Source organism: Fusarium graminearum, chromosome 3 (assembly GCF_000240135.3).
Source record: "Fusarium graminearum PH-1 chromosome 3, whole genome shotgun sequence".
Taxonomy (NCBI): Eukaryota; Fungi; Ascomycota; class Sordariomycetes; order Hypocreales; family Nectriaceae; genus Fusarium; species Fusarium graminearum.
The window spans coordinates 2,781,050-2,805,815 of record NC_026476.1 but is presented as its reverse complement, the minus strand read 5'-3'; the positions used below and the strand labels follow the sequence as shown (position 1 = coordinate 2,805,815).

Here is a 24,766-nt window from a genome sequence, read left to right as displayed (position 1 = left end):
GAATTGTTGATAGGGAAATTCAGCGGCCTGATAATAGTGTCTTGCTCTGCCTTGCCACCTTGTAGTCTCGCCTCATGACAGCTTTAGAGAGACAACTCTGTTGATAGCGATACACTAGTTCGAGGTTCTTCAGATCGTGATTGACTTGACGAGTAGCCTAACGACAGCGCTTGCAACCAGGTGGGTTTAATACGGGGTTTGGCCATCAGACAGAGCGGCTAGATAATAGCTACACGGTGGCAGGCAGGCTACTTTTTGCACTGAGCACTCGGGAATAAAGTCTTGTCTTTCTGTGGTGATTTACAGCAGATTACTGACCCAAGTGCATTTGTCATTGTGTTGCATTACATCACTGTGTAGTGACAGTAAATCAGTTCTGGTCATATGTTGCTGGCATTCAAGAGTTTCTCACTTGGATGAAGTTGGTGCTGGGTTCCAGTTGGCCTTGTCTTTATTATGCAGTACTATTCTTCAGCCTTACCCTCCTACCTTTATGTGCTGTCACTTCCCAGTGCCGGAGAAAAAAATACCACCTTCCAATGTTACCCTTCTGTAAGTCGAAACCCAGGTCATGCCCAGGATCTTGACTGTGACCATGTCTTGCATATGCGTCTGGATCCAAAATCGAGTCCCACCCTCTCCAAACTATCACTTTGCGTAGTCTGATCCACCAAACTGATAGCACTTCTTTCTGGCTCCTTCCTTCGATACCTTGGCGTTCTTGCATTGCTTTGTGTGCCAATTGGGGCCTACAAGGCAGTGCAACAGGTGAGCTAGGACCGTATCATGATGGCTCCCTATTGCCGAGCCTTTATCATGACAGGTCCGTGTCGACCAGGTCAAATTGCGTGCTTTGATTAAGCAGGGCACTGATTTCTGCACATTATGCAAAGGGTGTCATTTGGGGCGGCCTTCTCGAAGCAGTTGTGGGTAAGATTGTGTGCGCAGACACCATTGGCATAGTTGACGAGTTCTGATGAACCGGTCTTGCAGTTCATGGCTGGTCGCACTGGGTTGCACATGTTTGGAAAGTTGCTGTGCGGTGGTGGTGCTTTATATCAAGTTGAGTTCTTGTGTATGGGATGGGATCAAGACGCTCGTTGTGTTCGGGTTACCGTAGGTGGGAAAGGAAGATGATATAACAAATTATCAAGCCACTAAAACCTTTCGGTCGACGTAAGAAACGACGGGCTATGAACAGGTGAGCACCCTTCATAAAAAATAGCAGATGATGCTCAGGCCAATGTTCAGTTGGGTGAGAGGGGGGGGGGGGGGGTTAGTTGTGATTTTGTAGGGCTGAAGTCAGATAAATGATCAGTAGTCTCACGAATCATAAACGGGATGGGATGCTCGGCCTTTTATCGACCTTGGTTCGCATGGGTGTCGACCTGGGAGAGCCATAGGGGCCCTACCTTGATGGTATATCTGTATCGTCTTGCTCGTCATCGAGACGAGTTTCCTCATTTCTCTTCTCTCTCAACGCGAGGCCTGTTTGCGTATCGAGCTTTATGCAATGCAACAAAGCGGCGGGTAAAAGTAAGAAAACACAATCCATGTACGCTCCGAGGCACCGGTACTAATCCATCGGCTCGTCTTCAGGCACAATATGTCGTTGGTTGTAGAAACCTCCGTCTTGCGCTACCAATCCCGATGGTGGGTGCTGGTCTTGGTGCATGTCTTAGTCCCCTTTATTTCTAGAAACCCACTATGCGTCGGAACCATATATGGCGATGGGTCGGAACTGCAGGATCAGCAGTAGCGGTACAGTTGCAATAGAAGCTGGATCCCGCATAAGCCAGACAGGGGAGGGGTCATGCTATGCTGTGGCTCGACCCGTGAGGAGAGCCATGGGAAACCCGCTCCTCTGTGATGCTACGGTACTGCCGGCTTCTTCTCAACTCCGTGCTTAGCTTGGTGATAATTATGTCTTGTGTCGTCGTAACCTGCCCTCTTGGACTTTACTGCCTTGCTGTTTGGTCTTGCAGAAATGGCGCAAGCTGGAGAATGCACTGCTTCTATTTCTCGTGTTGCTCGCAACTTAGTGCGTGTCCCTCCGTCCTCCAAGGATCATGTCAAAAAGGACACAGCCGAGGAAGTGGAAATAATATCATGTTGGCGTCGATTGTATGGCACTGTGCCGTGTCGTGCCGTGCTCTATCCGCGCATGCCGTTTCCTGCCCACGTTTGTTTGTGTTGCAGTGAAGGACTGCTGTACGTGCTGAGACACTCCCCGCAGCATTCATGTCGTAAACTTGGTTGGCCAAGGATTTCTTGTCCCGTGTGTGCATGTACTTTGTACAGCACTGTACATGGTGTGTCGGTGCTACTTGCAAACGTTACGGTATTGGTACAGCAACTGACATGGTGCTTTAGAAACTGACATCTGATTCTGACCAGTAACATACGCTATTGGGTGCTCCGTGCTTGTGCTTGTTTGTGTGTGGGGGGGGGGGGGGGGCGGGCTGCACCTGTCTGCACTTCCGTAGGTCGTGGCTATTCCATGAGGGGAAGAGAACATCAAAGTTGACTACAGGTTGGAGGTGTTTGGTGTCGACAGAGTTCCCCAATCGATTCGCTTGCCAAGCCAGAAGTGCTTCGGCTAGGCGTGAGAGATCGGCACCGTGACTGGTCTTATCGCGAAATTCATTGATGGGCAAGTTGCATCGATCCACCAAAGATCGATCCGCCGTCCTTGACGACGACTATCCTGGTCTGTTTGTGTTACACGTACGTAACTGAGTTTCAAGGGTATCGTAGATGGGCGAGGTCCTTTCGAGAATGAAATTGAAAAGTTTGCTCAAGAGGAACTTCTAGGGACCTGCTTCGAGCCTCGAAAATGCCAATTGTCATAGGTAATCTTACAGTGGGGACATATGCGACTCCTGGCATACCCTTTGCCGGCGGCAACGACTGGGTTTGACATATTTACCAACGTTAACGACATGGATACCATCAAGTATGTGATGTGAGGTTCAAGCAGATCTCTGTCGCGCAAAGATGTATCAGTGAGCAGAAACAAACACACCCGATATGGCAGCGAATAGCTTTTGCTCGACACAATGCACTACCAACGCATGGCCCAGGTTTCTCATCCTTGACCATTCAGCGTGCTGTTGATGTGCCTAGGTTGGCCAGATGCTGGCCATGTCTCCTAAAATTGCGTCCCTAGAAGCGAGCCTCTTTTGGTCAATGGACAGGTTGGTGCTTCATGCTGTAATTGATAACGAAGCATCTGCGGCAACTACCAACGGTCAGGTAGCCCGGCTCTTATACAAGCTAAACCTGTCATGGTCTCGCATGCTTAGTTTAGTGTTGGTCATAATCTGGCCTAGTCCGCTGCGAAAAGTTTCCTTCACAACACCTCATTTTGAGTATTTGCCGTATGACGAGAAACAAAAGCCGCAAGAACTATCCCAAGACGGTTTCGCAACTGTTAGCTTCTTCAGGGCGGCCGACACACTCGTTGGTGGTGGTTGTCAAAGCATCCAACCGATAATGCTATGTACGGATATTGAATGATTGATGTATGAACGGATTCTGACCCCAGGGATTGGCTTACAAAAGCCTAGCCACCTTGATCCATTTGCTGTATTTGAGTCGAGGCGCAACCAAAAGCATGTTTGCGATGGCTGCATGTGGCTTTTCTTCTTGAAACTGCCTTGCATGTTGGGCATGTCAAGCTGAAGCACCAATTCTTAAGCGAGATGCTAAACCATGTTGCTCGTAAAAGAACCAAACAGATGGCAGAATCAGATGGGGGTAAATCTTTCAAGGACACACCCTGCTCTGGATTGGAGGCTATGCGCACGTTTCTCTCTTGGATTTGATGCTGCTCGTACTCCGTACTGATTCTTGACAGTGTAAATGTTTCCGAGAAGCCGAAGGCCAAAATCATGCCAGGAGGCGTTTTGGTAACGTTGCTGTTGCCATCAGACTACCAAATTCATCGAAAGTCTTGTCGCAAGAACGTCGTCGTGCCAGACCTAGCGACTGTGTACAACATGGAGTTGAGTATTGGAAAGCACCATCGAACTTGTGCACTTGTCGATGATCTTGTAAACATGCCAAGACCAGAAAACCACGGTTGCTGATGGGGCACGCGAAGTCACATTATTTGAAATGCCACATTCTCCTAATGCTCTACCTAGGATCTGATTTTCTTTCGCGTTCAGAGGCCTCGATCAGTGGCTGGCTCTGCCTCGATCGATTCCTGGGGCCGTGTCTCCTAGGCCTTAACAAACTCGCCAGTGGTGTTCAAAAGCAACGTGTTGATGTTTCACAATCCGGCGATGGAGGTGGCGAGAGGAACGGCGTCAAATGCTCTTGAGAGTGGCCAGGAAGGTATGGTAACAACCTCCGGATAGAGACTGACAAAATTAGCGGATTTTCTTTTAAAATGCGAGAGAAGATGGAAAACCAGAAAGGCTGGTAGATGGAGAAATGTGGGTTATGGGTGGTGGCGTGAAGTTGGAATTGAAGTTGCTTGCCGCAGAAGTGACAGAACCAACAGTAGGCGCGCTTGTGCACGTGCTATCTGCGGTTACCCAAGGCAAGCGCCATGGTTCAAGACCCTGAGCTGTCGTTAGTTAACACTCTTTTGGAGAGACCCATGGCTATCTCAAACTGTGCTTGCCAAAAACATACTTGCCGCGGCCGGGTACCTTAAGTCTGTGCTCTGATGGCCATGGAAGCACGGCAACTAAAAAGGCTTCCGCACGAGCTAATGCCAACTTCATCAAGATAGGCAAGGTAATATGGAAACATCTTGATGCTAAGATACTTGGTTGTATGAGTGAAAATGAGGCTGCTGACTGTAGCAAGTATCTATAGCATGATGTAATGATAAGGAGACGCCGTGGTTGAGACCTCTCTCTCCACACTGGTTCGTCATCATGACCTACACCTTACCTCATTAAAACATCAGAGGGAAAGAGCCATGCGTAGTAAAGTGAATGTATATCTCTATTACCTGTCTACTACCTACAGGTAACCAGCAACATACAAAGCCACCGGATATAGCGTAGACCACTCAAAGTATAATACAGACCCATCAATTCCTTTAACTTATCGGACCTATACTAGCAGGGCTTTGTTACACATACCAAAGCCAGGAACGTGCACTCATCGCGGGCAACCGTTGAAGCTAGGCAATTCTTAGCGGACAAACACGTCAGAAATTGTATACCCCACCACCAAGTTGTAAGCCATATGGCCCTGCCAGAAAAGTTGAGCAACCTTTTCTGGCCTAGACCGGTTTACGGAGCAGAACCCAGATATCTCAAGCGGGAAGGTATATATTATGTTTGCCTGCCGCTAGTACGGGTACGAGAAAGACATCTTCCTAAATCACATATATACCTCTACGTCTTGTTATGCAGGTTGCAGATGCATGAGACTCTACCCTATGAATGCCCCTGATTGATCACGAGCTCTATCATCCCTTTCTCTCAAGCCTGCCTACCTACGTAGGTAGGTGCACTGTGCATAGATCGTCCTTCCTCCCATTCTCTTAACATTGGCATCCCATTTTCTCGAAGTGCCACATCAAGTTCGCGCTATTTCCTGATTCAAGCTCGACGAGGGCTGAAGCCGCGATACGTCCACAGGATTGAAGTAACCGACACATTCGACTGCAGTACCATCACTCGAAACCACCCAAGTCCTTCTAGCGCATGATGGGACTTGTAACTGTACCTATGACACACCTGCCAACTGTGAGGAACTAACATGTGGGCGTAGTATTTACCCATGGGCCATCATGTTGGATCTTCGTCCGACTTGAAGCTCCGTCTGGCTTTCCCTTATGCCAACACTAGGTATCCATCGATACATCTTGACTATGGACTGTTGCAACATCATTGATGAATTCTCTATTTTCAGTAAATGACAGTGGTATGCTACTTGGTATGATATAGTTTCATGCTTCGTTCGCTTCTTCCAAACGCGAACACAACGCACGAAACCACAGTGTTCGATGAATGTAGTGACTTAATCCCCACCCAATGTATTGATACATCAAGATGTGCTTGGTAAGTGTGGTGAATGACGAGTAAGTTTCAAACGACGATGGAGCTACAAGAAGAGGTTTCAGCGATCCCGTGTCGTCAATTTGTGCTACAATGGGAGTTACACAAATGAAGACCATATCTACAAGTGACGATTCCAAGATAGAATCAGGGGTGACTTATCATGGACCTTTCTTATTCGATGTTCATAATAAAGTAGCGTCGAAGAGATGTAAGTGGTCCCTTCAGCTGTGACAGTACCGACTTGGACTCACTCAGTGGAAAATTGAAAATTATCGAGGGACATGCCGGATAATTGCACTGGATCGATATCACCATTGAGACAAGTTAGTATCTCAAAGTAACCGTCGTGAGCGATATGGCCCTCAGGGTATCAGAAAAATTGACCACTGGGAACATAAGAGACAAAATTATTAGGCCAGCTTATGCTGCTTAGACCAGGGTTTTTAGACTACTTATTTTTATACCCTAAGACTTAAGAGGCCAACTTTTCTGCTACCTACTGGGTCTAGATGCCTTAGCAATGATAGACTGCTGGTTGTGGCTTTGACCCAGGGACCAAGTTCTGTCTCCCCCTGCCCAGCTACCTGAACCATCCTTGCACGAATGGACCCTTAAAACCTTATGTAAGCCTTGTTGAGGCTTGGCAATGCCAGTATACCTGTGGTTGGTAGAGTTGGATATGGAAGTGTGAATTGGATAGAGCACAGGAAGAAGATGGCTGATTATTGCCCTAACCCTACGGAAATATGATTTCTACATGTGTCTTTAAGGTTGACCATTTCTGTGCCGATAGGTCATGTGTACAAGTTTAAATGCGTCCTGAGGAAATCAGTCGGGAGATGCAAGGGAAGAATGTTTGTGGTGTCGACGTGTTTGAACAATAAGATTCTAATGCAGTTCACTTTCGGTATTTTTCTAGAACAATAGTTCATGAAGAAAGAACCCTGGCTAGTACAGACGAGACCAAAGGTAAGCTTGAATCTAAGAAACACATTTTGTCCCCTTTGCTGTACGGATCCAGGCCTAGAGTAGAAGTTCGGCTCCCAATAGTAGAGATGATAATCCGCGGCGCATGTACTCTTTTAAAAAAGATAAATTCAGCTTAAAATCTCGGTATCAGACATCTTAAAACATGGTGCTAAGCCTTGACAGAAGGTCTGCAACACTAAGGGTCCTGTTGGCATGGAGCAAATCAGATGCAAACATGTTTAATCCAGTAATGAAACATTTTGACCAGAGCACGAGTACATAACCATAAACCAGCCAGCAGGGGTCAGCCGAGACCATTTCTCACTAGCGGTAGCTTGAAAAGTGGCCTCCTCTCCTCGACCCAACTCTGTTGAAGTCAAAGGGCCACGTATCCTCAGATGCAAAAAGAGGGGCTCTGCGATTAGACCTGGAGAGAGTTGGAGTGTCGTGCATGAGACCAACGGGCCCTGTAGAAACAAGAACCAACCATGTAGTCGTTCGTATCTGTCCAAGAAAGCCGAGTACGAATTAGAGAAGAGTCGAGAACGAGGCTGATCTTTGGGGTCACTCCTATTATTTTGCTGGCATTGGATATTTGCAATTCGAGTTAGTGGGGGCTAGATCGACAATGGTTGAGGGACAATGAGTGGCTGATCTGAAGCTGTACCTGCGTATTGTGTGCTAACTGGTGTATGTAATTGGTTACCGATTGCAGAATGATGTATGTCAATTGAACCTTGAGAAAGCAACACACAATCAATCCAGTATTCATTGCTTCTATCGTATTCGATGCCGCCCCAAGAGAGTTGAAGATGGCTGCAAAATGGCTGTAAAATGGCTGATGTGTCCCGTCCTGCTCCGAGACATGTCAAGCTCTACCGCTATTAGCCCCTATCAACGTTGAAAAGAACACCTCGAAACTACCGGGATAGTGTCAATCTTGGTGAGTCTAGGGGGGGGTTCAGTTCAGGGCCTACAGCCAATCAACGTTTATTAAGATGGTTTTGGACCCTATTTTTTACACCGCCCCTCCCCTCCAACCTGGGCCAGAGCTCCCTCCCTTTCTGGGCCCCTCCAGCTGCCCCACGAAATGCTCGTCCTTCTTAAAAAATAAACCCGCCAACATCATCTTCTCTCCCTCTTCTCTTCATCATCTCATAGCTTCTGATAGCCATTGAGATCTGTCGTCATCATGGCAGAGAAATCAGGCGTAACCGGCCTCGACTTCGAGTTCGTTAAAACTCCCGCCTTTCCCAAGCCTGACTTTGACAAGCTTGAGAACGTTGGTGTTCCTACTACCAGGGTAAGTCTTGATATCATGCATGCATGCACGATTGCTGTCCTCTTCGTGCCTTTTCTGCAAAATATCATCTAACAACCACCCTCGCAGTACCCAGCCATCAAGAACGCTCCTCTTCCCGCCGATGGCTCTGGTTCTGACACCTTCAACAACTATGTCCTCATCTCTATCCTGACCATCGTCCCCTGGTGGCTCAGCTGGAAGGTCGGTGGTGGCTTCAAGACCACCCTGTTCTTCGCCATCATTGTCGATCTTCCCATGCTCGCTGCCTGGTGGTTGACCATTTCCGCCATCAGCCCCCGCAAGAATGAGAAGGTTCGCCTTCCCAACCGTGGTGTCGAGCACTACCTCGAATTCAAGAAGGAGGCCGATCGTGCCAAGTACCGTGGCACCAACAAGATTCCTATGGAGACTTTCTACGAAATGTACTTTGACGGCGATGTTGACTTCAAGGGTGACTGCCTTGAGGTCATGGAGCAGCGCCACGACTGGGTTAGCTTCCGCTTTACCATTGGCCTTATCAAGTTCTTCCTGTTTGGCATGATGCCCGAGGTTATCATGCACACTCGTTCTCAGGGTATGTATCCTCTCCGACAATCTAGTAACAAAACCAACTAACATTTGCCAGACGAGGAGCAGGTCCGCGACCACTACGACCGTGGTGATGATTTCTACGGCTGGTTCCTTGGCCCTCGCATGATCTACACCTCCGGTATCATCTCTGACATCAACCGCGAGGAGACTCTTGAGGAGCTCCAGGACAACAAACTCACCGTTGTTTGCGAGAAGATTGGTCTCACCAAGGGCGACTCTATGCTCGATATTGGCTGTGGTTGGGGTACCCTTGCCCGCTTCGCTAGCGAGCAGTACGGTGCCAACGTCACTGGTGTCACTCTCGGCCGTAACCAGACCGCTTGGGGCAACAGCAGCATGCGCAAGGTTGGTATCCCCGAGGAGCAGAGCCGAATTGTTTGCAAGGACTACCGAGATATTCCCGTTCCCGTTGGCGGCTACAAGAAGATTACCTCTCTTGAGATGTCTGAGCACGTTGGTATTCGTCACTTCTCTAGCTTCCTTAAGCAGGTTCACGACATGCTTGACGACGATGGTGTTTTCTTCCTTCAGTACGCCGGTATCCGCAAGGCTTGGCAGTACGAGGATCTGACCTGGGGTCTCTTCATGAACAAGTACATCTTCCCTGGCGCTGACGCTTCTACTCCTCTCGGCTGGGTTGTCGACAAGCTCGAGGGTACTGGTTTCGAGATCAAGCATATCGATACCATCGGTGTTCACTACTCTGCTACTCTCTGGAGATGGTACCGCAACTGGATGGACAACAGGGACAAGGTCGAGGCCAAGTACGGCAAACGGTGGTTCCGCATCTGGGAGTTCTTCCTTGCCTACTCCACCATCATCTCCCGCCAGGGCAGTGCTACTTGCTTCCAAATCACCATGGTTAAGAACATCAACTCTACTCATCGTATTGATGGTGTTGAGACCCAATTCAACCTTCACGGTGCTCTTGACAACTGCCGTGCTGACCTTCAGTCTTGGGCTGCTAAGAACAATGTCAAGACTCCCTCTGAGCTCCTGTAAAGTTATGGCTGAGAGTCTGACACCAATTGGGATTTCCCTTGGCCGTGCCCGAAAAAGCACAGCTTCAAAAGGATGCCTCCTAATGAGAGGCCAGTATTGAGTGATCTGTCACACAATTGATAATCAAGGCGAAAATGATAACTGGATTCATCTCGGGCATATTTAACCCGGAATGCGCCCCCTTGTCCGATGAACTCGGTTGAGGCTGGCCTAGACGCAACGGGCAAGTTTCATATTTCATGATAGATGCCTAACAGCAGCCTTGGTGATAAGAAACAGGCATGGAAAATTACATAGATGCCTTGGAAGGAAAGAGATAAATTGAAAAGTTTGTTCATGATCTTGAATACCTATATCTTGATGTTTGATGTAAAAAATGATGCTGAGCGTGGGTCATGACAACTTGGGTGGCTTGCATATCGTGACAACCAGGCCGGGACTCGTGACCCGTAAATGCACAGTCCAGTATCGAGCAAAGATCATCCAGCTACTCATTCTTTTTTAGGTCGATTTGCACATAACTTGGCATGGTAAAAAGCACAGCGCTGAAAATAGAACAGTTTAATTCCATCATTTGAGTCTGCGCATTTAGACTGCCATTGCCAGATTTTGCGCCTTCAACTTCCCCACTTCAAAACATCAATGATTCAATTTAACTATTGCAAGGATCACCAAACAACTTCAAGCAGGTCAAAATCGCATATTCCCCCATCTCTATCTGTTTGGCCAATCGAGTTTCACTATGAGGTTAATGTCATCGTTCATTCGCCAGTCTGGCCTACGTCTACAGAGACGATACAGTATACAGACACCATCTACCATCATTTCAGCTCTCAAAGCCCATCCTCCCAAGATAATACCGGACTATCTAACACCCATGCCCTCTCATCTTCTAAACACCACTATCAATGACCTTCTCTACCATTGTCCCTCATCGCCAATAATATCTTCGCCTCCTAAGGATCTTCCTCAAGGCCATCACCTAGTCTACTTTCCTATCCAGTTGCCCCCTTCACAGCTCATCCCCGACGGTGCGGATCCTGACCACTCGCCTGGTTCGCCATATACTCGGCGTGTTTGGGCGGGCGGCGAGGTTATCTTCCGGGGTGAGGGAATGAAGCTTGATGCTAGGCCGGCGATCTGCAGGGAGAAGATAGAGGATGTTGCCTTGAAAGGTAAAGAGGGTGAGGAAAAAGTATATGTTGATATTTGGAGGAGATACGGAAACGGTCATGAAGTAGAGGGGAGAGAAGAGTGGGATATTGAGGAGAGAAGGACATTGGTATTCATGAGGGAGGAAAAAGAATCTGCGTCATCGCCTGCACGTCTTCTCAAATGTAAGCTTGCATCTATTTTATATCCAAAGAGCATTACTGACATGAAGCTCTAGATCCTCACCCACCTTCTTATTCCATCTCTCTCACCCCATCGCCTACACATCTATTTCACTTTTCGGCTCTCTCCTTCAACGCGCACTCGATTCACTTTGACCCGCAGTTCGCTCGAGAAGTAGATGGTCATCGGTCACTTCTCGTCCATGGCCCATTCACTCTTGCCTTGATGCTCCGCGTTCTGAACGACCAGGTTGGCTCTGGGGCATCTGTTCAAAAATTCAGTTACAGAAATTATGCGCCGCTCTATGTCAACGAGACCATGAGCATCAATGTCCGCAGAGTATCAAAAAACGAAGGCGTGGAGGGACGATGGGACGTTTGGATCGAGGGACCAGAAGGAGGAATGGCTGTCAAAGGAACAGCAGATGTTGTCAGCAAGTAAAAAAGATACGTCCAACATAATGATGTATTGCATATGGTATGATTGTATACTAGAAAATGCTGTTGTGCTACAATAAATGTTAAGCCAGAAAGACCCGGCAAAACGCCTGTCATATATGTCAATGAATTTGCCTCCCTTTTTTCTAATTTGATTCGTAATGCGAACAGCAAAAATGAAAGACCACAGACCTTTCACATCTGTAAACATATCATACACATCGTTCCCTCCAATGACACAAAAACTAATCAGCCCACCCAAACACCTCGCCAAGAGACATCATGTTGCTTCGTAAACCCGTCATGGTCACCAGGATGATCACCAAGTCAAGTACAAGAAGAACGGTGCTGGAAAGCATGAAACGAGGGCTGAACACACGGTAGAGCATCAAGTGGCGACGGAGCCAGCCAGCCCAGCTCATGGTAGCCAGGGCCTCAACGGCGTAAAAGATGACGAAAACGCCAATGCTGCGGGTAGCTGTCTCCATGACTCCCTTCTGCTTGGGACCGACCTTCCACAGAGCCAAAAGTGGCACGGATGCAGCAGCGATGATCTGACCAGCGAAGCTGTTGAGAACCACAACGATAGGCGTCCAAGGGTACCGGATGGTGAAGAGGGGGATAAAGGCGCTGTCCCATTGGATGCTAGACAGAACGGCCTGGTGGCCGGTCTTGAAGTAGTAAAAGTTTCCAAGGATGGCGAGCATCACAGGACCAATAGGGCTTGTCTTGAGCTCGTTGAGATCAAGAAGCTCAGCTAGCGTGAGGATCTGCCAGAACATAATGGCAAGAGCACCACCTCCCATGGGCTTCGTGAGGAGGAAACAGCCCAAGAGGATGTTGAGAGGCAACAGCAGATAGCGAGCACCGACGGCGTTGCCGTACCCAATGATAGTAACAATTGGTCGACCGGCAGCTCCAGAGGATTGAAGGATAGACACACAGGGAGGAGCCCAGACAAACACAGTGCTTCCAGCGACAAAAGCTAGAGCGAGAACGGTTTGAGCCAAGTAGACACCGACGGTCTTCAAGGCTCCATCGCCGAGTCGTCCCTCGAGCCAGCCTCCATTGTCGGCAGCGTCAATAACCCAGTACAAAGCAGAGAGGAATAAGCCTCCGCGGATAGCCAAGCCAATCCACGTAGGGGCAATGCCCTCGTATGATCGGCTTGTAACTAGGAAAGACTTGATGATGGCGGGAAGGACAAGGCAGACAACAAAGGGAATGAGCAGTTGCCATGTCGCAGAGGTAGAGGAGGTGGAGGAAGCGTAGTAGGTGGAAGTGCAGTAGGGCATCTGCTCCTCGCGGCAGAGCTTCGAGTAAGAGGCGATACGGCCGAGAACGACAAAGGCGACAGAGTGGTAGATACCCAAGTATCTCTCACGTCGAGATTCGATTCGGAAAGCAGAGACAGCGCTAGCAATACCGAAGGTGGTGATGAAGAAGAGGAGGATTGAGTCCTCCCAAATAGTGTATGAGTTGGATGCAAATCCAATAGACTGGCTAACAGTGAAGACCACAGCCATCCAGACCCAGAAAGATGAGGGGAAGACATTGAGAATGGTCTTGCCCGCCTCATGAAGGGATGAGCTGAGGCCAGCCATGAAAAGTACAGCTACGAGCGCAACAAGGCCTTCAATAGGGTGCTGACGATACATGCCGACAGCAGTGAGAACAGAAACAGTGAACAAGATCTTGGGGTCCCAAAGACCCTTGAGGACGTTCTTATGGAAGTTATCCTCAATCTCGGGGTCGTTCTCCTTGAAAGACAGGAGCTCGAGCTTCTTCTCCGCGTAGTCAAGTTCGGCGTCGTTCATAATGACATACTCATCCTCTTCATCGCGAGACGAGTACATCATAAGCAGGACAAGACCGAACCCAAAGACGACAATGCCCATGACCATGCGGGGAACGTCGAAGCGGGCCCAAAGGTCTTTGCAAACAGATAGCGTGCACTCTTGGAATTTGGAAAAGGCAACATGAGCATCGCGATCGTTCTTGGCAATGGCAAGGGCAGCTTGCCAGAGAGCAACAGGTGACTCAATTCCTTCCGCCTGGACAAGACCACGAGCCTTGTGGTAAGCTGCTTGGTATCTCTCAATGCCAGCTGAAGCAACTCGCGAAACAGCAGCAAGGTTACGCCAGTCGTTGCCCTTGACACCAGCAAAGGCCTCTTCAATGGGTCCTCCCAGGTTGTTGAACGGGATAGGAATACCCAAAAGGAGAGCGAGAGTAGGAACAAGATCGATCTGGTTCACCGGTCGAATCTTGGCATTGGCCGGAGGAACAGCAAAGTCGCGGGAAGTTCTACCAAAGAAGGGCTTCTTGGAGTACATCCAGAGAGCAGCCTCAACTTCGTCGTCGCTCTCGCCGCCGTGGTCACCCTTGCTATCCATGCCGTGGTCTCCCATAACAACTAGAAGAGTCTTGTCGTCTATGCTCTCGACCATCTTGCGAATGAAATCGTCCATCTGGCGAAGCTTTGCACCCATGGCAGGGTGATCGGGTCCGTATCGGTGGCCTGCATGATCAACTCCGAGACAGTGTCCAATGAGAAGATCCCAATCACCCTTTCGCTCTGGCTTCAGCAATGGGAAGATGTTGTCAATTACACCATTATCGACAGTGTGAAGATCCCATACGTTGAAGCTATCGTAAGCCTTGCTGATGTTAGGCTCAAAGTAACCCGGGAAAAGAGACCACCATGTATCATCGCCAATGTGAGCAATCTTCTTGCCGGCGTCCTTCAGCTGCATCAACAGGTTGTCCTCATCGATAGCAGAACCACCGAAGCTGCTTCCAACATCAACAAAGGTCGGCAACGTTCCCGTCGTAAGACCCTTGAGTCTCTGCATTGTAGCCGTGGGTGGATCTGCGATGAAAGGTCGAAGGAAGGCATTCTGAGGGGACTTGACGGCGGTCTCGTAGAGGTAGGGAAAGGCATTGTGGAAATGCTGAGCCTGCGCCGGATCCTCGGGAACGGTAAAGTCGTAGCGAAGCGCGTCAATGAGGACCACAACAGCTCGGTCAAACGACTTAGGGTGCCAGCAACCCCGATCGACGTTCAACAGGCCCTTGGTATTCTCAATTGGAGGTATAGTACAGTTCGACTTATCCTCCAACACCAACCGCGTCAGCAGAAAGCCACCAGTAAAGAGCCAGATTCCTAGCGCGTGGATAGCGAGTACAACGACCCAGAATCCAGCAGCCCATCGCCAGCTCTTCTCGTTTGTCTTGCGTCTTCTCTGGTCGAGTGCCTCGCGTCGTTGCTCTAGAACCTCGACGTTCTCATCGGCGGGTGGGAGTCCGAACCTGGCATTGGCGGTCTGCTGAGCAGCTCGTGCGCGCTCAGCTTTAGCCCATTGCTCAGCGATCTTTTGATGCTCGGTTTGCGGAGTCTGTTGCTGAGCCTTGGGTTTGGCTTTCGGCTTTGGTGCCATCTTGATGGATTATTCAAGTCAGGGAACGTGGTCGCTATCGCAGTGGAATTGAGGCCTACTGAAAGGCCATTGGTTTAGCAAAGAGTCTTTATATGGATTATACAGAGGAAGGAAATGAAGAGAAAGAAAAGAAGATTAAATATTGACAGTGGCCTCTGCTCTGAGGGGACATGAATGTTTGGCTGTTTTAGAACAGCTGTCGCCGACCCTGGTGGATTACGTAGTGGAGCTTGCATGGAGGAGGGTGGAGTCGTTGGAATTGGACTTTTTGGAGGAGCTTGAACTTGATATAAGCCATTAATTTCATTATTATTTAGCTATGTCACTCTGAGAGATCATAATCACATGCACATGTATTCAATACATATAAAAAACGCAATTATGGATTCATTATCGTCAATCCTATGTGGATCTCTTCGTACTCTAGTTATAAGAAAATTGCCATATACTATTTACCATTCTCAAATCAATAAATCAATAAATCAATCAGTTCGTCGTTCGTATATCGACATCAGTATCATCCATCCTTCAACAAGTCTATCTGCAAACAAGCATTGAAAACGACGTGACATGACGTGGCACTACTAAATTTGCAAAGTTCCCTCCAGAACGCCGTTCATGCTAGGATTCCATTCCACGATGCATCACTTTTGTCCTTCACCTGTTGTCTGCCAGTCAATGTGGCGCTGGCAGGTGAACTTTTCCTCAACCTCTCCCAGCTTAATCAAACATGTCGGCATTGCCGGTAGGGGCATCTGTGGTTTGTCCGCTGGCACGTCTTCTCTCCTGTCGTCTTCGATTCCGTCGGTTCTCCGCAGCAGCAGATCCCTCGCCTGCCGCAATGCCAGGCCCAGGAGCAGCAGAGGTATTCACAGAAGGAGTGATGCAACTCCAGGTGCCGTGACTTTCAGCCAGACTTGAAACTGTCTGGTTGAATTGTGGCGAGGTGCCTAGTGCTGGTGCTGGTGCCGGTTGTCCAGAATAATATGCGGAATCTTTGCCTCGTCGTTTCTGTTTCGCAAAGGTAGGGTTAGGAGGGGCCAAAGAAGCTATATCATCGTCTTCCTCTGCTCTTCGCTCAGCAGCTGACTCGGTCCGCTTGTGGCTAGAGTCTCTTCGATAACGGCGACCTTGCGTGGGTGATTCGAGTCCGGAAAGGCTACTAGCGGAGTCTCTTCGGCCACGGGCTGCCTTTGCTTCTTCTTCCGTAAGTCTTCGGAGGGTCACGTTTTTGTTTTTGTCATCATGGACCTTCATCTTCACGCTAACACTGGCGGGTGACGCATAACGCTCGCGACGGGAGCCATCCTCGCTGCGGCGAGATCGCTGGACTCGGGATCCGGGTGATAAACCTGAGGCAGTAGTTTCAGTAGGGGCCATTGGTGCTAGGATGCCGCGAGGGTCCGGGGGCATCGCGGGCATCGAGACATGCTCACTGTTTCGTCTGGAATGGTTTTTTGTGCGACCGGCTGGTATAACGGTTGAATCCAGTGGCTCAGTAGGGGAGACGTAGTTGCCTCGAGTAGGCCGGGGCTCGATAGTTGATTCGGACATTTCGGAGGACAAGATCGTGTCGGTAGGAGGGTAGCCTGTCTGGCGACGTTGAATAGGCCGGCGATCGCCTCGTCGGCCAGGAGAGTCGTATTCGTCCGCGGAGAACCTAGAGAGTGAGGTGCCAGATCTTAGGTCCTCTTCATCACGCAAGCGCTGATCTTCTTTTGCTGCTTTCCTGTCTGCCATCTTCTTCGTAAACCATCCGAAGCCGAGACCTCCCAACAAACCCTTGGCAAAACCACCGCCAGACTTCTCGGGAGGGGGGCGTCGAGACGGGCTAACATAGGACGAATAATCCGACTCTTCAAAAACACTGCGTCGAGAGTTTGGCCCGTATCGCTTGCTTCGAGGGGTGACCGACGGCGGAGGTGAGCTCAAAGCAGTTTCAGTACCGTCAGCAGCACTCCTCATCGACATTACAGGTGGCGGTCCGCGGTTTCCGGAGGGGCGGTCTCTATTGCGGTCAGGTGTGGTGGTGCTGGTAAGCTCAGTTCTAGTCACATCAGTTCTAGTCACATCGCTCATGCTGGGAGCGCTGCGAGTTGCACGGTGACGTCTGGGTGTTTCGGTCGACACAGCAGAATACTCGGAATAGTCTCCATCTTGTGGTCGTTGTTTCTTGGAGAAGAACTTTCCAAGTCCCAGACCGGCCATGAACTTTCCGAAGCCGCCTCCTCCGCCGCTTGCGTTGTCCTTTCCGGTAACGTCAGAGTACTTTTCGCCGGTATATCCAGTGAGGTAGCTAGCCGAGCCATTCCTCGAAGCCACGACTTCTGGTCTTTGGCTACGATCAAGCGAAGGAGATCGACTGCGGACCCGGCTGCCGTTGTCTAGATTCCGGTTCTTGTTACGTCCTCGAACCAAAGCCGCCAATCCACCAAGAGCAGCGAGAGGGCCCAGCCACTTGGCCTTGTTCTTTGGAGGCTCCGACTTGTATTCGGAGAACAGCTCAGACTCGGTCAACCGGGTTCGGGTATCCTCTGTTGGTGCCAGTTCGGAGCGCATCTCTGAGCGAATTTCTGATCGAGTTCCATCCATGTAGTAGTCCCGTTGGTTGGCAGATCGCCAGCTCAAGATGAAATATAGAATGACCAGTATAAACATCCAAACAGCATACATGATAAATAGGTAGAGAGGCGATCCATACAAGGTGAGACCAAGAGGGATCTGTGCCATTCCTAGGAGGGCGATAGAACGTCCAATCCATTGGTGAATCATGATGCGCAAAGATCGAGCCTTAGTTATCCTACGAACGATCCAGCCGCCGAGTACCTGGACCAGGAAGAGGGTAAATATCGCAACGCCGATTCCATGATGGGGGTTAGTCAAGCTCCTTTCCGGACCGACTGCGAAGTAGCCCAGAATAAATACGGGTACCAAGAGCAAGACAGAGAAGACGTTTAGTTGGGCATGATACTTAATGGCCCAGCCAGGACGTCGCGAGTAGAATCTTGCAGTCATGACAGAAAAAGGTATGAGGAAAAGGAAGACGATGACACCCAGAAGACCGTGTGCCAAGACAAGGCCATGATACTGGGTGAGTGTCGAGAATCGATTTCCCATGCCTGTGACTCAGTGTTAGTCGGATCGAGTGTACAATACCAAGAGTTGGATTGAATACCATTGTAGCGGGTGGTCTCGAAGTTGGTACCCTGCAAATTGGGCAATAGAAACGTATTCTTGTCGAAATCCCATGTCCCATCCCCTACAACCTGGGTGTTGGAATCATAACTGACTGCACCAGGTGCAGAGAATTCGCCAGCTGCCGGCGCCATGATGGCGACGACAATGAGAGAGGTTCTGTTTCAGATTGGGTCGATATGTTTTGTGCGATAAAGTGGTGGATGTCTGTAGGGTCTTGATACGGATCGTGTCTCGAGATCGGAATGCAGAAAGATGCGTGGGCTATCTACTGTTGGTATTTTCGCAAGTTGCGTATAACTAGGTCGAGAGGTGGATGACGATGTCTTGGGTTATGATGCCTCACAGAAACATGTTGCTCGTGCTAACTTGGTGGTCGTAAAGTCGTAAAAGCAGATCAAAGAGAAGGAAAAGACGAGAATGGTTAGAGAATCTCTAAAGTCTGTAGTAGGACAGAAGATGGAGACACAAACCAAGCCAAGCTTGAATGAAGACTTGGGACTTGAGAATTAGGACTTGGGGACTTGGAAGATGGTTCGCCCTTCCCGTCACCGTTGGTTGCTAGGCGTGGTTGGTGGGGAAACCGCGGGACTGGGGGGACTAGCCAGCGCATCCATCATACGGCGTAGCGCACAGCGGTCCAGTGAGTGGGCAGAACAGGACTTGGACCTGCCAGGTTAGGCACTTTTCATGGTAAATGTGGGGCACGTCTACGTACTGTATGTCGCTACTGGTGGTGGTCGTCAGCGGTGTAGATTCTTGCTCCAAGCCATGAGTTATTCTTTGAAGAACTATTCAACACAATGGCATTGTGTTAGAGACTAATTAACTTTGAAACGGCCAGCCAGAGCTACATCTAGACGTCCTCGAGCTACACAGCATGTTTTTGATAGAAACCCAATGCACAAGGCGTGCATATCGTACTAAAGAATGACTCGTCCCGTTCCTCTCACCGTATCTCCATGATCGAGCCCACATGGCATACTTTTTGAAACCCAACATAAACGAACTCTTCGGCTACGAATCGAGTTGACGTGTTAAGTCAGCCTTTGCATTATGGTTCTATGTAACTATATCGCTCAGGTCAGACCAGGTCAGGGGACTAGTCGATCTGTGCGTTGTCCCAACCTCTTGTCTTCCTCCGTCGGCCCAGCTGCCGTATGATCCGTCTCGTCTGTACCTGGGAGATGTAACCCAGTTGTCATGATTTGTGAATAATTCTGTTACGCAAAGACCATCGAGTTGAAATATTATAGTAGAGTCTAACCGCACTTTCTCTAGATACAATCGGTTACGCCGATATGCTAGACATAGTGTCGATACCGGCTTTGTGCCAAGATTTTTTGTATGCAGGTACATCGATCAGTTCTCGTTAGTGTCCAAGATGCAACTTCCAGGCTATAATCCAAGACTGTTTGTATGCAGTCTTAGGGTATAAAAATAAGTAGTCTAAAACCCCCAGTCTAAGCAGCATAAGCTGGCCTAATAATTTTGTCTCTTATGTTCATAACGGTCAATTTTTCTAATGCAGTGTGCGGGTAGAAGCAGTTAGAATTGCTTTTTTTACCAAGTAAATGGAAAGTAATAATTACATGCATCAGGTAATAAGGCCTCTCATCTTCTCAACACGAGGACCAGCCACGCTGCAATCCTGTACCCAGCAATGATGGAAATCATGATACCCACGTTTCTGCCCAAATGACCACTAGAATATCCATATTGATCCAGCACGGCCTGTCCATCAATCTTACACTGATCCGCTAGAGCTGATTGGTACATGCAACGACATCCATTGCCGCAACTATACACACGCTTCGAAAATTCATTCACCATCATGCCCTCAAAGACATACTTTTGATAGTCCCAATAGTGGAACACATACTTGTAAAAGACGTTGAGGATCGTTGGAGGCACCATGAACCCGCCAACAGACATCCACAGACCGTTTGCAAAAGCCACCAGCGCAAGCGAGATGACAAAGCTTGGAAACAACGACGTCATGAAAACGACGAGCGATTCGGCTGCCAGCAGGTCGAGGAACAGCCACATGACCCATGTAAAGAAGGCCGTTGCCGTGGGCTGGAAGTTGGAGAGCCAGTATGAGATGACCGAAAACAGGGCCGATATAATGAACAGATACGGTATACCAATCAAGAAGTTGGACAAGATCAGTTCGGTGGCGCCGTACAGTCCGTTGTGGTGCTCCTTGACGTATTGCAGTCGGTCCTCGATAAACGCAGGGACATAAGCCACCGCCATAAAACTCATGAAAGCTGAGCCAAAGAAGATGGCATTGATGAATGGTTGGATAGATTCTTGTTCTGGCTTCAATCTCAGCCAAACAGTACCCATCATAATCGCCAAACCCAAATACATGGCCAGGCGAATGCCATAAGCCACAACATCTCGATAGCTCTTAATGAAGCTTCGGTGCAGCAGAGTCAACGTGAGGCTCGGCATGCTGGGTCTCTTCTCGATAGTCTCAACACTCCAATCACCGCCAGAAGATTCGGCAGTCTTGATCGCATCGCTGACTTGGCTCGCCTGTTGTGAAGTCGCCCAAGAATCTTGAAGAGATCCAAGGTTTCGCGACGCTTCACCCCTATTTTGCGCAAAATCGATATTGACCAGTTCAAGTAGATGCTCTGCTGGGTTGACATATTGAGGCAGTGGAGCTCCAACTTGAGCGTAATAGGAAGTAACACTGCTTACAGGGCCAAAGTAATGTGTCTTTCCGCCTGAGAGAAGAAGCAGCTTGTCAAACAGGTTAAAGGTTGACGTGGAAGGCTGATGAATAGAGCAGATAACAATGAGATTGTTGCGTTTGGCTACCGCGCGGAGGTATTTGACCACCTCTAGACTAGCAGCTGAGTCAAGACCACTTGTAGGTTCATCAAGGAAAAGGAGCTTGGGGCTGGTAATAAGTTGACTTGCAACGCCTACACGGCGCTTTTGGCCGCCTGATATACCCTTGCGGATAGGTGTGCCGATCAGAGTATTGGCTTGTTCGACCAGACCGAAAGATTCGAGGAGGTTGTCTATACGAACGTTGCGTTCCTTCTTCGATAGGGAGCTACTACAAGTTAGGCAGGCCCATTTACATACTTGTCTTGGAAAAGACTTACCTTGAACTAGCCAGCCGTGATGAGAACTCAAGTGTTTCTCGAACAGTCAACGATCCAATGAGAGCATCTTCCTGCTCAACAAAGCACGATACTTCTCGAAACTCTGCAAGAGATAGGTGCTTGCCATTGGCAAGTACTTGTGCCTCGGCATTGCTCGCATTTGTCGGACGACGTGCTAACACGTTGAGAAGTGTTGTCTTGCCACAACCAGAAGGTCCCATGAGGGCGCAGATCTCGCCGGCTTCGACGATGCCTTGAACATCGTCAACAATCGCCTTTGGCTGCTTTGTCTCTCTATCCTTGACGGTTACAGTGACATTACTCCAGGTAAAGTTTTTAATTGTGGTGTTGACGAGATGCTTCTCTGCAACTGGACGTTGTTCAGAGTCCATACTGTGGTCTGAGCCTTTTAGTGCCATGATGATGTGCTATGAGTGCTGGATGATATCAAGGGAGGAATTAATACATGGTACGTCTAGGGAATTCAGCTTCTTAAATTCGATTAATTGTTATTTGATTCATAGTGGAGTGAGACAAAGCTGACATGCGTCTCAGCCGCCGGCGTCTTGAATATTGCCCGTGTCATCCACGGACTGTCCGCCTCAGCCCAAATTCGGCCAGACAATTAAATCCACGAATTACCTATAGGTTATATATGGTACCTAGCTCAGCCACAAACCTTTTCGGCCCGCAGTTCGTTGCGTTGGAGTGAAATATGATGTATCTGATGTATTCTTTACAGGCCCTGCAGTTGCCATTCGCCCTCTTACATCCAGCTATTTTGCCAAGGCTTGGCTAGTTCCGATATCCTTTTGATATCTTTCAAATTCAGAGATACAACTTTCAGTCAACATATAATCCAATATTGTTAAGAGTGATGTGTTGAAATCATCCGAATACCAATTTGTGGACTCTACTGGGTAGCAGGAAAGTTGACCTCCATCTTAGGTTACAAAAATAAATAACCTAAAGAGCATAGTCTAAGTAGCATACGCTGATCTAATAATTTCGTCTCTTATACTCCCAGCGGCCAATTTTTCTGATACCCTGAGGGGACTGTCTGACTGTGTAATATCCACGTCATCTTATTTGCATCGGTGTTTATTCAGCTCCGACTAAGACCGGCAAGGAACTACCGAATCCATCTAAACCTTGAAACATGCCTCCGTGATTGGGTACCGCTGACCTGGTGTAAGATACAGGGCTGAGCTTGGACGAGACCCTGTCGCCGGATCCTTCGGGCCCTCGGGGTCTAGAATGTAGTACGTACGTATTGAAGCTGTCTCTGCAGCACGTGGAAATTAACTAATTGTAAATGCAATCAAGAGTATTCGATAAGCCACAAACCCTATCGCTCATTATTGAAGGCTGCAGTATGTCTAGATATCTATGGCGGATTTCATATCCGTTCACTGGCCCAACATGCCAGGCGTACTCGATATGCTCTCAAACTCTTGCATGATGGCTTCATCCACTGCGATTATCTCCATAGCCGCTTCGTGACTAATATTATACCAAACATGGGGCATAAGTTGTTGTCGTTTCTTCCCTTGGTAAATGTCCTGTGCCATGCTTTTCACTGAGCGACCTTCTCGCTCAGCAGCGCTCCAAATTGGAGACATTCTTGAGAAAACAGTGTTGTTAAGTCGAATAAAGCGACGTATATTGTTGTGGCTGCCTTCCTGCGGCGCAAGAGGCAGAGCCCATTTGGTAAGATGTATGGCGGAGGACATTCGTACTGCGTAGTTGAGGAAGTGTGTATGGGAAAGAAGTGAGACGCGATGGGTGAGAAGTTTGCTGATTTCTGTGGCGGAGTATATCGTATATTTTGTATGGGCATCGAGACTATTATGCGAGCCATTTAAAGTACTTGGGTCAGCCAATTGACTCGACGGCAAGTTCAACTGCGAGTACGGTTGGTGAAGCAGGATCGACGTGATATGGGCTATCATATATGCCTGGAACATCATCTCGTCCAACCTGCCACTCTGGTATAGCCCATCCTTTTTTGACTGGGGCAGACTGCGACGCCAGTCTGTGAGCAATGCCTCGATATGGCCAAGGGCTTCATCGTCGGGCCCAGTAGTAGGACGACTCCTCAAAAGCTTGCCGAGGATCTGAGCGGATTTAATTCGATATGTAAATGATGAGAACTCACGGTTCAGACCATAGATGCCACTATCATCCATGTCTTCGAGGTGCCTGGGCTGTGGGATTTCCTTAGTAGCTTGTTAGTCAAGGCATATTAATTAGTAAAACGAAAAAGAATGAGACTCACCTCCGAGAGGTATTGGTATTCCTCGCAGGGAAGCGCAACGTCAGACATAAAATCGAAAAGCGGAAAGTTTGTCTTTTTGTGAATCCCAGCAATCAGGCCGTCGGTCACAAAGAGCTCCCACCAAGTTCGTCGCCAACTCTCTTCCATCACTAGTATCCCACGCCCATGTATATTGGCAAAGGATATCGTATTGAGGCCTATTTCGATGGCAATTCTCTCAACCTCGGATAGTATCTCTCTGGCCTTTTCTTGTAGACCCTGCCCGTCGAGACAGATCAGGAGAAGCAACAAGGCCTGGACCAGAAAGCCGTCTTTGCGACGATCATGCTTGTAAACCAATCGGTGAGCTTCTTGGAAGAGTTGGCCCCGATGTGGACAGGCAGGTATATATAGCGACCCTATCCATCGCATCGTGGCGATTACGGGTTCTAATTCTGTCTCATGCGCAATGCTGAAAAGAGTTGCCCTTGGTAAAACAAATGGATGAGCAGCGTGAAAATGGTTGTAAAAATAGTCGATAAAGCGTTCGGCAAAAGTAGGTATTGTGGCTTGTGTTGGAATAGATTCATGGTGTTGATTAGGAAAGAGATTGAACATGTCGTTAGATTGATCTGCAGCGCCGTATGGTTGAAAGAAAGACATATCAGTCTCCATGCTGTTGCTCGTGGCTAAAGCGGGATCGACGAACGGAGTTGGTAATGGTGAGCTCCATGTGTCATCACCTATGTAAGGCGTCCAAAAGGTAGAATCTGTGCCTAAAGGAGGAGACTGTATTGATACTGGAAAGGGAGAGTGCGTTGACCGAAGCGACATGGAGCCATCACCATTTAGACTTGGTGTTTGGGACCGACCAGGCGATGGACTGGGGCGTTTCGTGACTCTGTTGGTGTTGTTTCGTCGAGGGCCTTTGTAACCACGTCTAGAGGCGACATAAACGCATTCAGAACCAGAGGTCACACAGCGAGAGCACGGATTCACTCCGTCACACTTGAGGTGCTTGCTTCGCTGACATGGCTTTGTTAGCATCATGACAAGGTAAATGGAGTGAGAGAAGGGAACTTA

At 48.8% G+C, this 24,766-nt stretch overlaps 8 protein-coding genes across 8 annotated transcripts; 3 read left to right on the top strand and 5 right to left on the bottom strand.

The window, feature by feature from the left end:
* Positions 1-435: 435 nt before the first annotated feature.
* On the bottom strand, positions 436-1,293 carry FGSG_12764 (uncharacterized protein). The gene has a single exon (XM_011325849.1). It carries the CDS (start codon positions 1,020-1,022, stop codon positions 858-860), a length of 165 nt encoding a protein of 54 aa, XP_011324151.1. The 5' UTR covers positions 1,023-1,293; the 3' UTR covers positions 436-857.
* A 694-nt stretch (positions 1,294-1,987) lies between these two features.
* On the top strand, positions 1,988-3,519 carry FGSG_12763 (uncharacterized protein; the record flags this gene model as incomplete). The annotated part of the gene is made up of 4 exons (XM_011325848.1): positions 1,988-2,211; positions 2,487-2,605; positions 2,678-2,727; positions 3,127-3,519. 4 exons carry the CDS (start codon positions 1,988-1,990, stop codon positions 3,517-3,519), a joined length of 786 nt encoding a protein of 261 aa, XP_011324150.1.
* Positions 3,520-8,152: 4,633 nt separating this feature from the next.
* Positions 8,153-10,236, top strand: FGSG_05593 (uncharacterized protein). Its single transcript, XM_011325847.1, has 3 exons — positions 8,153-8,301; positions 8,389-8,875; positions 8,927-10,236. The coding sequence occupies exons 1-3, from the start codon at positions 8,191-8,193 to the stop codon at positions 9,892-9,894; spliced, it is 1,566 nt and encodes a 521-aa protein (XP_011324149.1). The 5' UTR covers positions 8,153-8,190; the 3' UTR covers positions 9,895-10,236.
* A 400-nt stretch (positions 10,237-10,636) lies between these two features.
* Positions 10,637-11,670, top strand: FGSG_05592 (uncharacterized protein; the record flags this gene model as incomplete). Its single annotated transcript, XM_011325846.1, has 2 exons — positions 10,637-11,231; positions 11,285-11,670. 2 exons carry the CDS (start codon positions 10,637-10,639, stop codon positions 11,668-11,670), a joined length of 981 nt encoding a protein of 326 aa, XP_011324148.1.
* A 241-nt stretch (positions 11,671-11,911) lies between these two features.
* On the bottom strand, positions 11,912-15,106 carry FGSG_05591 (uncharacterized protein; the record flags this gene model as incomplete). The annotated part of the gene is made up of 1 exon (XM_011325845.1): positions 11,912-15,106. One exon carries the CDS (start codon positions 15,104-15,106, stop codon positions 11,912-11,914), a length of 3,195 nt encoding a protein of 1,064 aa, XP_011324147.1.
* A 700-nt stretch (positions 15,107-15,806) lies between these two features.
* FGSG_05590 (uncharacterized protein) lies at positions 15,807-18,435 on the bottom strand (the record flags this gene model as incomplete). Its single annotated transcript, XM_011325844.1, has 2 exons — positions 15,807-18,225; positions 18,282-18,435. 2 exons carry the CDS (start codon positions 18,433-18,435, stop codon positions 15,827-15,829), a joined length of 2,553 nt encoding a protein of 850 aa, XP_011324146.1. The 3' UTR covers positions 15,807-15,826.
* A 1,480-nt stretch (positions 18,436-19,915) lies between these two features.
* FGSG_05589 (uncharacterized protein) lies at positions 19,916-21,845 on the bottom strand (the record flags this gene model as incomplete). Its single annotated transcript, XM_011325843.1, has 2 exons — positions 19,916-21,374; positions 21,427-21,845. The coding sequence occupies 2 exons, from the start codon at positions 21,843-21,845 to the stop codon at positions 19,916-19,918; spliced, it is 1,878 nt and encodes a 625-aa protein (XP_011324145.1).
* Positions 21,846-22,571: 726 nt separating this feature from the next.
* Positions 22,572-23,851, bottom strand: FGSG_05588 (uncharacterized protein; the record flags this gene model as incomplete). The annotated part of the gene is made up of 3 exons (XM_011325842.1): positions 22,572-22,678; positions 22,862-23,633; positions 23,705-23,851. 3 exons carry the CDS (start codon positions 23,849-23,851, stop codon positions 22,572-22,574), a joined length of 1,026 nt encoding a protein of 341 aa, XP_011324144.1.
* Positions 23,852-24,766: the final 915 nt, after the last annotated feature.